General features: G+C 37.2%; 1 protein-coding gene across 3 annotated transcripts in view; it reads right to left on the bottom strand.

The window, feature by feature from the left end:
• Positions 1–239: 239 nt before the first annotated feature.
• The window catches only part of HHIP (hedgehog interacting protein), a 93,146-nt gene continuing 80,702 nt past the window's right edge, over positions 240–12,683 (bottom strand). Inside the window, exons 12-14 of one of the 3 annotated variants that reach the window (XM_032412916.1) lie at positions 8,528–8,676; positions 5,197–5,325; positions 240–4,367 (exon numbers count right to left, since the gene is read on the bottom strand). In XM_032412916.1, coding sequence (XP_032268807.1) covers positions 4,357–4,367; positions 5,197–5,325; positions 8,528–8,676 — 289 coding nt within the window. In that variant the 3' untranslated portion in view covers positions 240–4,356. Of the gene's footprint in view, positions 5,326–8,527; positions 8,677–12,683 lie in introns of all 3 variants that reach the window. The other 2 variants (XM_032412917.1, XM_032412915.1) reach the window with 2 other exon arrangements.

The following is a 12,683-nucleotide window of genomic DNA, read 5'->3' as shown; positions in this document are numbered from 1 at the left end:
GAATTTCCCATCACTGTTAATGTTCTGTTTTTTCTATCCTATGTGCTAAAATGTGTTTTTTAACTTAAAATGTTATAGTCAATTGAGATGACTCCCCAAACATTTGTTAATTTGCATGCATATTTATACATGTATTTTGATTTTAAGTAATGTATAATCAATGCAAAAAAATATCCCGACTGAAACTTGATGTCTGACTTTGTGATATACAATGAGATATAACTTTAGAATTCATGTTGAATTGATACCTTTTTTTTTTTTTTTTTGGTAAGTCAATATGTAGTCTGGCAAGAAAAAAAAAAGCAATAACAAGTTTTAGGCTTAAGGCTTTATGTTGATATGAGGAATCCATTATTTATTTTTTATTTTTTCAACCCACTTATATATGACCTTTACAGAAGAATGCAAGGTAAGTGATGGGTGTCTCTTGGGCTCATATGTAATTGGAGATTTTAAGAAAAGTGCTGATCCGATAGAGGAATGCACCTCTTCCTAGCAGCTAGGGAAAGTACCGCTCTGATTGAGAAGAACATGGCACGACAACACTCATGCTCTCTTGAATACAGCTTGCTCTCCTAAACAGCCTTAAAACAATTTCCAAAACTTAGGAGAAGACATTTAAGAGAAAAAAGTGTTGAAATTCCCTAGGATTAGTGTTTGGCAGGTCTTATGGTCGTGTTTTTAGTGTTTTTAATATCGAAATGCTTCTGTTCTTAGGTTTCCACCTTCTTTGACATCATTAATTACTGGAGGCATGACTAATTTGGGTTAGCGTGATGAAAAGAAAGAATGTACGATAGTAAACATGTTTCTTTAGGATATTCTAGAGGAACTTCCTAAAAAGTATTGCCAGCATTCACAATAATGGGCCCACTAACTTCCTATGGGAGACACAGAAATATGTACATTTTCTGGGCATGGAACTTTGGTCTAATTTCTCTGCAAGTTCAAGTCTCATCCCAGAGGTGGGCAAAGAAGAGATTTGGAATAATCCTCTTCAAAATAGACTCCATAGAGATGGTCATGCCTGAATAGGAAAGGGCTACTAACTTTTCCTGCTGTTAGCTCAAGCTCTTGCCTGGGATATTCTTTATGTTTTCCTGTTTATGAATGATGGCCCGCAAGCCGAACTGGAGCATCCAGGCTCGTGGTCATTTATGCTTTTGGTTATTTCTTTCAGTAACTGTAATAGATCAATTTAGTATATTCATATTTGTCTACTGTTCTTCATGATATAGCGTCTGAGCAAATGTGACATTGGGAGAGGGTATCTATTAGGAAAATAAAGAAAAGGTCGTAATGAGCAAAATCAATCACAACCTACCACAGGACATCTTCATTATGGGTGTACTGAGGACATATCTGTTTATTCAAAACCAATAGAAATGGAAGAGAAGGAAGAGGTTAAATGGAAGAAGGATACATTGGGGGTAGGTGGGAGAAGAGAGAGAGATAGAGACGGGGGGGTAGAGATAAATACTATAGGTAGCATTCTATAGAGACATAAAAAACTTTAATTTATTGATCAGCCGACTACATCTGCCTATGGTATACCTTATTTTTCCACTTAAAAATTTGGGTTTGGCTTCTGTTTTCTGTTTCAAAGTTAAGAATGTTAGACTAATAATTAAGTTTAAGTTAATGTGTACTTTGAGAGACCCTAGATGATGCAGCATCTAACCTCGTGTCTTACGCCTGGTAGGCTTGTTATACAGTTTATGATTCAGAGATAAAAGCAATATCAAAAGAAACATATTAAAGTTGTTAATAAATTGGTATGTAATCGTTTTCAAAGAAATCAGTAGAGAAGAGGTGCCTGCTCTGAAGTATATAAATGAAAAAGGGAATGGTTTTCTATTTAGGTTGCGTGTGTATTTGGTATGTGTAGGTTTCTCTGTTCCTTATGATATAGTCCATTAATCTGAGAAGACTTCTGAGTATTCTTTGTGATAAAATATTTTACAGTAGCCACACTGAAAAAAAATTCCAAGAAGAAAAAGTATGGATGGAACTTCTTATCATCACACAAAGTTTTTGTTTTTTTTTTTTAACTCTTTCCTTCTTTTCAGTTTAATGATGTGCCAATTAAGTTTTCTTCTCGTTACCTTAACTAACTGGCAAGAAAAACAGGTTCTATTAACCAGGACAAGAGTTTGGCAAAAGCGGCGGTATAGAGTTTTTCTCCAACCCTTTATAACTACCTTAACAGCCCTTCACATTAAATTGACACCCAAAGCTTAAGCTCCAGAATGGACAAAGGGATAACCGTACATTTTTCTATCTCTTTATTTTATCTTTATCTCACAAATCTACATTCATGCCAAGGACATTTTTCTCCATTCTGATTGTGTGCGTTAAGAACCAAGTAGATGTTGCCATTCGCATGACAAAACAATCACTTCTCCCTGGCTCATACTTGAAACCAATTCCTACCTGCCTTTCATGGAGCATTTAAGATAATTCTCCAGTCACATAGTTTAAAAATCTGATTGAAAACAAAAAGGTCAAAAGATTGTTTTTGAAATGATCACAGAGTTTAAAATTTATAGCCATCAATTAGCCACTGCTCTTTACGTCTCTCCCAAGAAGAGAAAGAAATGACTCCAACGACTTGACTTTCTTTGCTCGGATTTAATATCCATGGATCTTGCTATCTTCTCTTTCAGAAGGTTTTGCTCTTTTATTCTAATGACTCACAATAGAAAAGGCAGAGACACCTGGGGTACATATGTTTTTCTAAGACATTTGAAACTCTTTCACTTGGGAAAGGACTGTGTAAAAAGTCTGGGCCTGGTCAATTTAATATAGATATTTTTAAATAGGAGGACTAAGGGCAATATAACACCTTTTCTTTTGGAGAGATTCTTTTGGAAGAGATGGAAAGATTGTGTAAGAAGAAACCTCGGATTTTTCAGATTTTGCTGAATCTATAGCAGTGTCCTTATTGTTTTCAGTGAAACTATGAACAGGAGAATGTGTAATAAAACTGCACAATTTGACAGATTTAGACAGCTGGCTCCCTCACCAGAAGTTCACATTTTGTTAATGTCACCCACGTTGAATAAGGGACGATTAGATGATAAGGTCCATTTACAAAAATGGTTGTCAGGACATTTTTTTTTTTTAATTGTAAAACTTTCTGTGATGGAATTCAGTAAAAGGGCTATGAAGAGAAAGCAACGGAGACAAAAGACTGCTATTAACCTCCAGATGCAGGCTACGGCAGGTTCATGGCAAGATTTGTCACACTCTTGGGCCAATGAAGTGTTAGTGTGACTAGAAGGGACCACCCCTTTTCTGGGGTAAGAGGGCAATTTGGTCTCCATGCTCATTTAATCCTGAGACTTCTTTGAATAGACTGTCAATTGAATCTAAATTGTGCAAAATTATGCATGCACTTTTTAATGCAGGCTATTGTTCACTAAGCACTGAACCAAGGTTTCTCAACCCATTTCCATTTGGCATGAGGTCACTTGAAACTTAAGTAATCATATATGGAAGACAAGAGCAGTGTACTTAAACAACCTTTCTACACAAACGCTCACTGTGCTTTAACTGAAAATCTCTCGCCTTAAAACAATAGAGAAATACTAGTTACACGATTTTATTCTTTTTAATTGAGGTTCATATTCCTATAGGTAAGGAGCAGGTTTGGAAAGTCAGCCTATGCTGCATAATCTACACTAGTCTCCAGTTTAGATTCTGGAAGAACAGATGTTTATAGGACAACCTAGAGTGGGTGTGCACATCACGATAGATGTTTTCTCCGTAGTGCAAAGAGGCCTTATAATTTTGTTATGATCCGAATGTGGAGAGCTGGCCTCAAAAACCATTAAGAAAAATGTCCATCAGACTTTTTGCTGCTTTAAATTAAAACATGGCATTTCTTTAAAAACCTGAACAGAACATTTACAGAAATTTATTCATACATTAACCAAAGAGGATTTTCATTGAGTTCTAAAGGAACATATACATTAAAACCCATATTTGGCAAGAATTATTATTTAAAAAAAATTTGTACAAGTGACAGCTTACATAGCCAAGATTTGTTCAAAACGAGTGAGCGCTTCTCCAGTGAGGTTCGTTCAGTGTGAAATCTGCAACATTCTAATCACATATACACTGACAGTCTTGCTATGCACTTTACATATGTTTAATGCTGGAATTTTATAAGGATTGGCTGTTTTCTTGCTTTTTCATCCGTCGTTAATGATTACATGTTGGCACAAGGATACATTGCTAGATTAGATCCACAGCACATTAAAGACTGTTTGCTTTCTCACTCCCCTTCTTTCCAATTAAGTTGGTGAAAAATGTAACTTTAGTATTTTACAGGACAGGGCAAAGGTGTTTCATCTAGGTGATGTCTATATTATAAAAATAAAATAAAAAATATAAATAGGTAACACAAACCCAGTGCCTATTGTTAGATACAATATATAATAAAAGCAGACCTTTTAGGAAGATTGATTTTAGAATATGCTGTTATGATTTAATTATAAAACACTTGAAAACAATCTTGAGATTAAACTAGAGTAACCAGATTTCTCTGCCAATAAAAAGTAAGTGGGTAACATTCTGTAATTGGATACATTGATACAAATGAAGATTACAATTTTATATCAAGTTGCCCATTTAGAAATTCATCAGGGAGTTCTGAAACATTCTCTCACATTATAATCCTTTAATATAAAAATATTGCCTTTTTTTTTATTAGATCCATCAGATTGCACAGTAATGTTTCAAAACTCCATTAAAGTTGACTTTGGTTATTACAGACAGAAAATTCCTGGGAAGTCAAATAATCTCTTCTGGTGACATAAACATTCCGTTATCAATTTACAATGGAATTTCTGTGTAAATTACTCCACACAAGGAAATATATATTTTTAAAACCCATCTGTTATGCAACCACGCGTATAGGGGTTGTTAGTGTGTGTGTGTACGTGCCTTTGTGAACAAACGTGCCAACATACACACACAGAATCTGCACATTTCTGTAAATTATTTTTAAATTAATAAAAGAAAATGAAATCACAGGAAGTGTGTAGTAGGATAACAGTCTTTCTTTTTAATGACAGGATAAAAAATAAATGCCCATTGGAAAGGAATATTCAAACAGTCCCAGAAACTATACAATGTAACTTGTTAGATCCAGCAAATAAGATGTCATGTCAATGATCTGATCAAGAATACCTGCCCTGGTCACTCGGCGGATGTTTCTGTCCACTTGTTCACACTGAGGACCGAGATATCCTTTTTTACAGAGGCACTTGTTCGGTCTAACACAGACACCTCCATGACGACATGCCGGCTCACATTTTGCTGGGAGGGGAAAAAAAAAAAAAAAGCAATAAAACCACACTCTCATTCTGTGTGTCAGAAACAGTGCCGAGTATGAGGCCAACAAATATTTGATGAGTAAGGGAAGGGAGGGGGAGGAGGTAGCCAGTCACAAAATGATCCAAAAGATGATAAATACAGGAAGGAAAGAAGATTTCCAGAGCCACGGTTATGTGCGGGCTAGAGCTCAGTAAAGAATGGGAGACATTTCCAGGGAAGCAGAGATCATGGGAGACAAGTTCAATCCCTTCCGGAACTGACTCTATTTCCAATGAGGATTCCGGCTCTTTCAAACCTCTGTGCCACTAGGGTGTTTCCAACAGAGGGCCTTCCAAGTAACTCTAGGTTCCCATTCTTCCAGGGTAGGACCTTAAAATGTGGGAAGGGCCTGGCCTGAGAGGGAGGCCTAGTGGCTTCAGCCTCTCCAGTGCCGTACAAAGGCACGGTCAGTTCTCAAGTTAGGTTCGATGGGATATCTCCCGTGGGGACTCCCTTGGGTTCCTCTTTTCCTTTGCTCCTGGGGAGCGCATCATATTGCTTCATCTCTGATTACACTTTGTAGCCCTTCTTGGGGCAGTGCAGTTGGCCAGGGAAGGATATTCTTAGCAATCCTTTTCAGGGTTACTCTACACACAGGATCTCTTCATATAAGGATTTTTGCCACTACAATATAGGTGGGAAATGTAAAGATTTACTGCTGGGGCACCTGAGTGACTCAGTCAGTTAAGTGTCTGGCTCTTGGTTTTGGCTCGGGTCATGATCTCAGGGTCATGGCTCCACGCTGGGTGTGGAGTCTGCTGGAGATTCTCCCTCTGCCCCTACCCCACTGCTGGCACACTCTCTCTAAAAAATAAATTAATTATTAATTCTCTAAAAAAAAAGATCTACTGCTAAAATGAGATACAGAGATAAAATTGGTTTGTATAAGTTAATTGCGTTTTACTGATGGGATAAATCTGGGATGTGCAGTCACTGTAGACAGAATCAAATTCCTTGAACACGTTTCTTTACACTTTTGGGGGACAGGGTTATTTTAACCTTTTCAAATGCATTAATCAAAACCCAGGGGTCTGTGGCTGACAAATGGAAAAGAAAAAACTAGAGAATAACTAGACGATTTTTTAAAATTTGTGGGCAATGAACTATGTTAGTATATGAATAAAGTTCTTGCTTGGGTCAAAAACATCATGAACAGATTACCTTTATAAAATGGTTCTGCTTTATCTTATATATTCAAACTATTTAAACTGACTAGTAGAAAGATTAAAGTACTTTATTGAAATAAAACTTCATGTTATCTCAAAGAATGTCTATTTTCATTTATATCACTTATTATTATTATTATTAATATCTATAATGTAATGTATAATGCCACCTATATTCAAAATAATTTGGTTATGGGGTGCCTGGGTGGCTCAGTGGTTTAAGCGTCCGCCTTCGGCTCAGGTCATGATCCCAGGGTTCTGGGATCGAGTCCCATTTCGGGCTCCCTGCTCAGTGGGGAGCCTGCTTCTCCCTCTCCCTCTGCCTCTCCCCTTGCTCATGCTCTCTCTCTCTCTGTATCTCTTGTGTCTCGAATGAATAAATTTAAAAAAATTAAAAAAAGCAAAACAAAATAATTTGGTTACCCTCAGTTCTAACATACTATTACCAGAAGGCACTCAGTAAATTTTTGTTATCTGATAACCTGAGGTGACTTAAGAGATTAGGCAAAATACAAAGTAAGAAGTACAACAGAATGGACACTGTTATAAAAGAAGCAGAGAGAATAGGTATTGTCAGTCATTAAAGGGAGCAGAAGAAAGATATATTATCAAGAATTAGAATATTTGTGCATTTGAAGACTGATTCTCATTTTTTTGTCAACTATGGAAAAAGAAGACAGAATGGGTCAATAAAAGGTAAGCATTTGTTTTAACTGATGTAATTACCTAATTTTGGTAGAGCTTTAATTATGATAGCTCTCTCCTAGATATATAACCCCAGTAATAATCAACCAGGTAGTGTTATCCCTGCTGAAGCAATTTAAGCTTAAAATGTATACTGTGTATGTGACTTTAAGTGTTGGCTACATTTTGTTAGACGATGTATAGACAAGTTATGGTTATCATTTTTGGAACAAATAATATATGTTTAGAATAAAGGAAAGATAACATTTAGGCATTAAAGATAATATTAAATATGAATTTGGAACATATTTTCATTGGCAAGAGATACTTTAATATCTGAGATAGCAGAGCTCAATTCTTTTGTAAGAATATGCATACGCTGGTTGTTGAAAATGCATTAAAAACGCATTTATCCTTATGGAAATCTTTCCCAGTTTTACTGAGAAATAAATGGCATGCATCGCTGTGTAAGTTTCAGGTATAAGCATGAAAGTTCGGTTTGCGTATATTCTGAAATGATTCCCACAACAGATTTAGCAAACACCCATCACCTCATATATAAAAGAAAAGAAAATTTCTCCTGAAAATGCATTTTTCAACACATACCTTCTTAAACTAGGTATCTGAATTTATCTAATTTTCTTCACATCAAGCAGAATGTAAACATCGTTGCATGTAATCGAGGAAATCCCTGGTTAAAGGATAGAGTAACCCTGGAATAAATCTCTTTTGCTGTCTCTGAGTAGCTGCACACCTAGCTGATGGGTCACAAAGGAGTGGCAAAAAGAATTAAAAACCTCATGCTGTGCCTCCAGATAATTGCGCTTTCCCCTTTTATTTAATAACACCCACTGAAAAACCCTGCTTTTCAGGCACTGCCGCAAGAAAGCAAGCAGTAAAGTTAGGGAGGGCATTTATGGGGTGTCTGGAAAATGCTGGCACTTGGAGAGGGGCTTTGCAAACACGAGGTCATCGGCTGGTGTGAAATCTCAAACCTGGGACTGAGAGCCTGTACAGATGATCGCGTTGTGCTGTGTTCATTCTGTACTTTTTGAAAGGACTCGGTTATTTAAAAGTCTCTTATGTTTATGATTAACCTTCAAAAGTGCATTGTTTACAACAGGAACATGGGAAAGATTGCATTTACAAGTTTAGAAACAGATTGAGCGTTAATATGATAAATGGCTAAATTTTGAACCGTAGATCATTCTAGAAGAAAGAGCTGACATTAAGTTCTTAAGTTCCCAAGGACTGTCCCATGCCCAGTCTTTCCTGGGGACAACAGAAACACTCACCAATTCTGCAGAAGTCCCCTTCCCATCCCGGGGTGCAGCAGCACTTGCCCGTGGGGGTACAGTAGCCGTTCCGACAGAGCCGGGAACACTCCGAAGTCAATGTCTGCGCAGCTTGTACGGTGGCCCTGCATTCCTCAGGCATTAGAGGTCTGCATCAGAAGACAACGGTTCCAAGTACATGTTGGTTGAAAATCAGGATTAGGACGAAACCCAGTGATTTTTATCGCTTGCAAAGCATTTCCTTTGCTTTCTAAGGACAACTTTCTTTTAAGCGGCTCGGAAAGATTGACAACTTTCTGAGAGTGGAAAATCCACACCAGGGAGGCAAAATCTAACTAACCAATTTTGAACCAGAGAACATACTAAACATTATAAGAAACTTTATCACAATCAAAATTCATTGATTAAAACTGTAATTATATTGATATTTTCCATTCAGTAGCTAAACATTTCTAGCAATTACATTTCTTTTCTTTCTTTTTTTTTTAGCAATTCCATTTCTTAAAATAAAGACATATCAATATTTTAAAATGTTTTTTTCCCAGATCTATAAAAATTTTTAGGAACAATATCTGAGATAGTTTTTGCTTGTTTTTGGCATATTTGGTAATATCACAGAGCTGAAGGCATTCATCTAAATAAGCACTTGCAGCCTAAAAAAGCTTGGGAATCAATTTTTGTTTCATTTCATATTTTTCTTGAAATACCTGTCTCAGACTGATTTTTCTTGAAGGGATATCTCTGTACTGTGTGTGTGTGTGTGTATGTGTATACTATTGACTCAAAATTTCAACCCTTTATGCAAAAAATAATCCATATATATACATTTTCAGATTTTTTATTTTGTAATGCTATGAAGAAAAAGAATGCTATTAGCAAACAGAAACAAACATCGTATCTGCTAAGTAAAAAGTCATAGACTTTAATTGCTCTACCACTGCCATCATTTAGAGATGCCTTCAGAAGATTTTTATGGTTCTTACTGTTTTTGACATAAGAGGTTGTCTTTCAGGCTGGGTGAGGCTGGAAGCATGGTCACAACTGCTCATTAGCTAATCTCGGAGAAACAACGTGCAGTGGTACTCCTCCATCAGTCATGTTGCCTGTGCCACAGTGTGGTGAGAAGGTTCTTTTCAGTTCAGGAATGTAAACAAACGGTCATCACCGCTCAAATCGCCACCATTAAGATGGCCAAGGCAGTAGGACTCCTTAAGCACCATAACAAAGAAGGTGATAATTATAGGTCAAAGCCACTAAAAGAAGTAAATGATATAGCTTTCGGAGATAAGCAAATAATTTGGCCCTGTAGACTCCAGTTTTCTTGAGATAGGTTATCTTGTTATGTCCTTCTGGCAATAGGAAGTGGTAATACCCTGGGGCCTGACTTCAGGCTATTTCTACAATGACTCAAAACTGTATTCAAAATATATAGTGACTTCTTCAGCTCCTCTCTCCAATAAAAGTCTCACTTTGTGTTGAAAGTACTGTGTTTTGCAACTAACGTGACAATTCAGAAAACTCCCTTAAATCCATTCTACCTCTTTTTTTAAATCTAGAAGCGGTCAATTTATGTGAAAGGTCCTCAAGGCATCCTATGGACTGAGCATATTTTCACTCAGATAACATTAATGAATAATTTCCATGTGTTCCCCAAGGGAGTCTTTCTGGGGGTATTAGCAGGGGGGGTTGAGGTGGAGAAAAAGTGAAATGGGTATGCCAAGGAAAGTGGGCGTATTAATTCACCTTCCTGTTTTGTTGTTGAATAACCCAAGTTGGCTCTAGTTCTTCCTCAATAAAATTCTTACTTTGTGAAACCATGGTGGCATTTTTGATCACTAGAAGAGCTGTTTTTCAGTAGCCATGAAGTTCCTCTGAGTCATAGGCCATGGCATTCAGTAAACAGGTATTTTACTGGTAACTGAAATTCTGTTTATCCAATTTCTACTGATTACTCCCTCATTCACTCTCTTTCTGACTCATTCAAGAAGAGATTCTAAAGTAGAGTGTGTCAAAAATATATTACATGTATATGACACGTTGGGGCGCCTGGATGGCTCAGTTGGTTAAACCAACTCTTGGTTTCGGCTCAGGTCATGATCTTGGGGCGGGGTCATGGGATCGAGCCCCGCATCGAGCCCCGCGTCAAGCCCCACATCAGGGCTCCACGATCACTAGGGAATCTGCTGGAGATTCCCTCTCCCTCTACACACACCCACACGCTTGCTCTCTCCCTCTCTAAAATAAATGTTTAAAATATATATGTTTTATATATATATAAATACACATTTATATATGACATACGATATATATCATGCTATATATGATGCAAAATATGCAGGCACGTAGCTCATGCACTCCTTGACAATGTGGTTTATACCTGAGCAGATGAATTTGAAGAGGCGAGAACACCATTTAGATCAAGAATGTAAATTACCGGTTAAACAACCACCACCAGAAGATGTCGCCCGCCTGGGGCAAAGTGTAGGGACACTGATTCATGTGCACTGGGAAAAGGAATGAGGATGTGACAGATAAGGACCCAATAGTGAAGTACAGTTCTTCAGGGGAGGCATCTGCCTCTTCTTTCCCTGCTGACCCTCCAGTTTGATGCTTTGACTCTTTTTCCCCAAACATTCAAATATGTGGAAACTCAGATGGGGGGGATTCTAAGTTGTTTTTTGCCTAAGATTTAGTAAATGCTTATCTATCTGTGGATGTAACTATTTCATACTTGGGCTTGTTTACTTTAGTTTATAAACCTATGTGATTATCATATATGAACATGATTCCCTTAAGTTTTTATTTAAATACCCAGAAAATAATCCTTTTTCTCTTTAGTGCAGTGGCCAACTAACATTCCTCACTTAGCATCTTAAATAAATCCTCTCCCTCTCTTTAAACTGTTATTCTATTGGGGATCCATTAATTGAAAATTTTCATGGAGGACAGCCCATCTTTTTTTTTTTTTTTAAGTAGGTTTTTATTTTTAACGTGGGGCTTGAATTCATGACCCTGAGATCAAGAGGCCCATGCTTTACCGACTGAGCCAGACAGGCGCCCCAGGGTTAACCCATCTCTTATAGAACTTTACTTCTCTTAATGAATGGATTCCCCTATCTCCTTTCCCATCCCCTTTGAAATGAAAGCTTTCTGAAGGCAAAAGTGACATATTCAATCCTCCTCAAGACCAGTCAGTCACTCACTCAGGGAAATACTGTGCTCTTCAAGGGGTAAGACATAAATAAAATAGGGTTCCAATCCTCATGGAGACACCATGGGGCAGACAGACATTTGAACACAAAATTATAACACAGTGTAACCTTTGTTATGATATAGGTGCATATGAAGTAACACAAGAATACAGACAAGGAAGCAATTAGTTTAGGATTGAAGGATATTTTAGAAGATGACATTTAAACCACCAAAGTATTTTATCTCTTTCAACTCCTTATATTCAGAGGAGCTAGGAAAACACTACAGAAGCATTCAATAAATGTTTATTGAACGCATATAGTACAAACTTTCTCAAATGCTTTTTCTGGACTATGTTTCCCCTTCTTCTCTTGTGTCCCTCCAGGACCTAGGAAAATGTGCAACATATGGAAGATATTTAAAAGTCTGTTGAATGAATGAATAAATAAGAATATGGAATTTTAAGAGAGTGTTTGTTTCTTTTTTTTTTTTTTTAAAGATTTTATTTACTTATTTGAGAGAGAGAGAACGAGAGAGAGGGGGGAGGGTCAGAGGGAGAAACAGACTCCCTGCCGAGCAGGGAGCCTGATGCGGGACTTGATCCAGGGACTGCAGGATCATGACCTGAGCCGAAGGCAGTCGCTTAACCAACTGAGCCACCCAGGCGCCCGAGAGTGTTTGTTTCTTTTCTGTGCTACTAAGTAAAGATATCAGGAATATACAGACTATTTAGGAGAGGGATATCATTAAAATCTAATTGTTATACTTTTATATCCTAAGCTTAAAACTAAAAACACTTGTTATATTTCTGTTGCCTAAATTAACTCGAGGCTTACAAAATTCTTCTAAGGCATGGTTAAATTCATTTTCAATGAAACATTTTTACATTAATCATAGTCATAGTAAATAAACAACAGACTAAGAAGTAAGCATGACACAAAGATAGGATTGTTTTCTCCTCCAG

This window comes from Phoca vitulina, unplaced genomic scaffold (assembly GCF_004348235.1).
Source record: "Phoca vitulina isolate PV1807 unplaced genomic scaffold, GSC_HSeal_1.0 scaffold14, whole genome shotgun sequence".
In the NCBI taxonomy this organism is placed as follows: Eukaryota; Metazoa; Chordata; class Mammalia; order Carnivora; family Phocidae; genus Phoca; species Phoca vitulina.
This window is presented reverse-complemented; position numbering and strand designations above follow the sequence as displayed.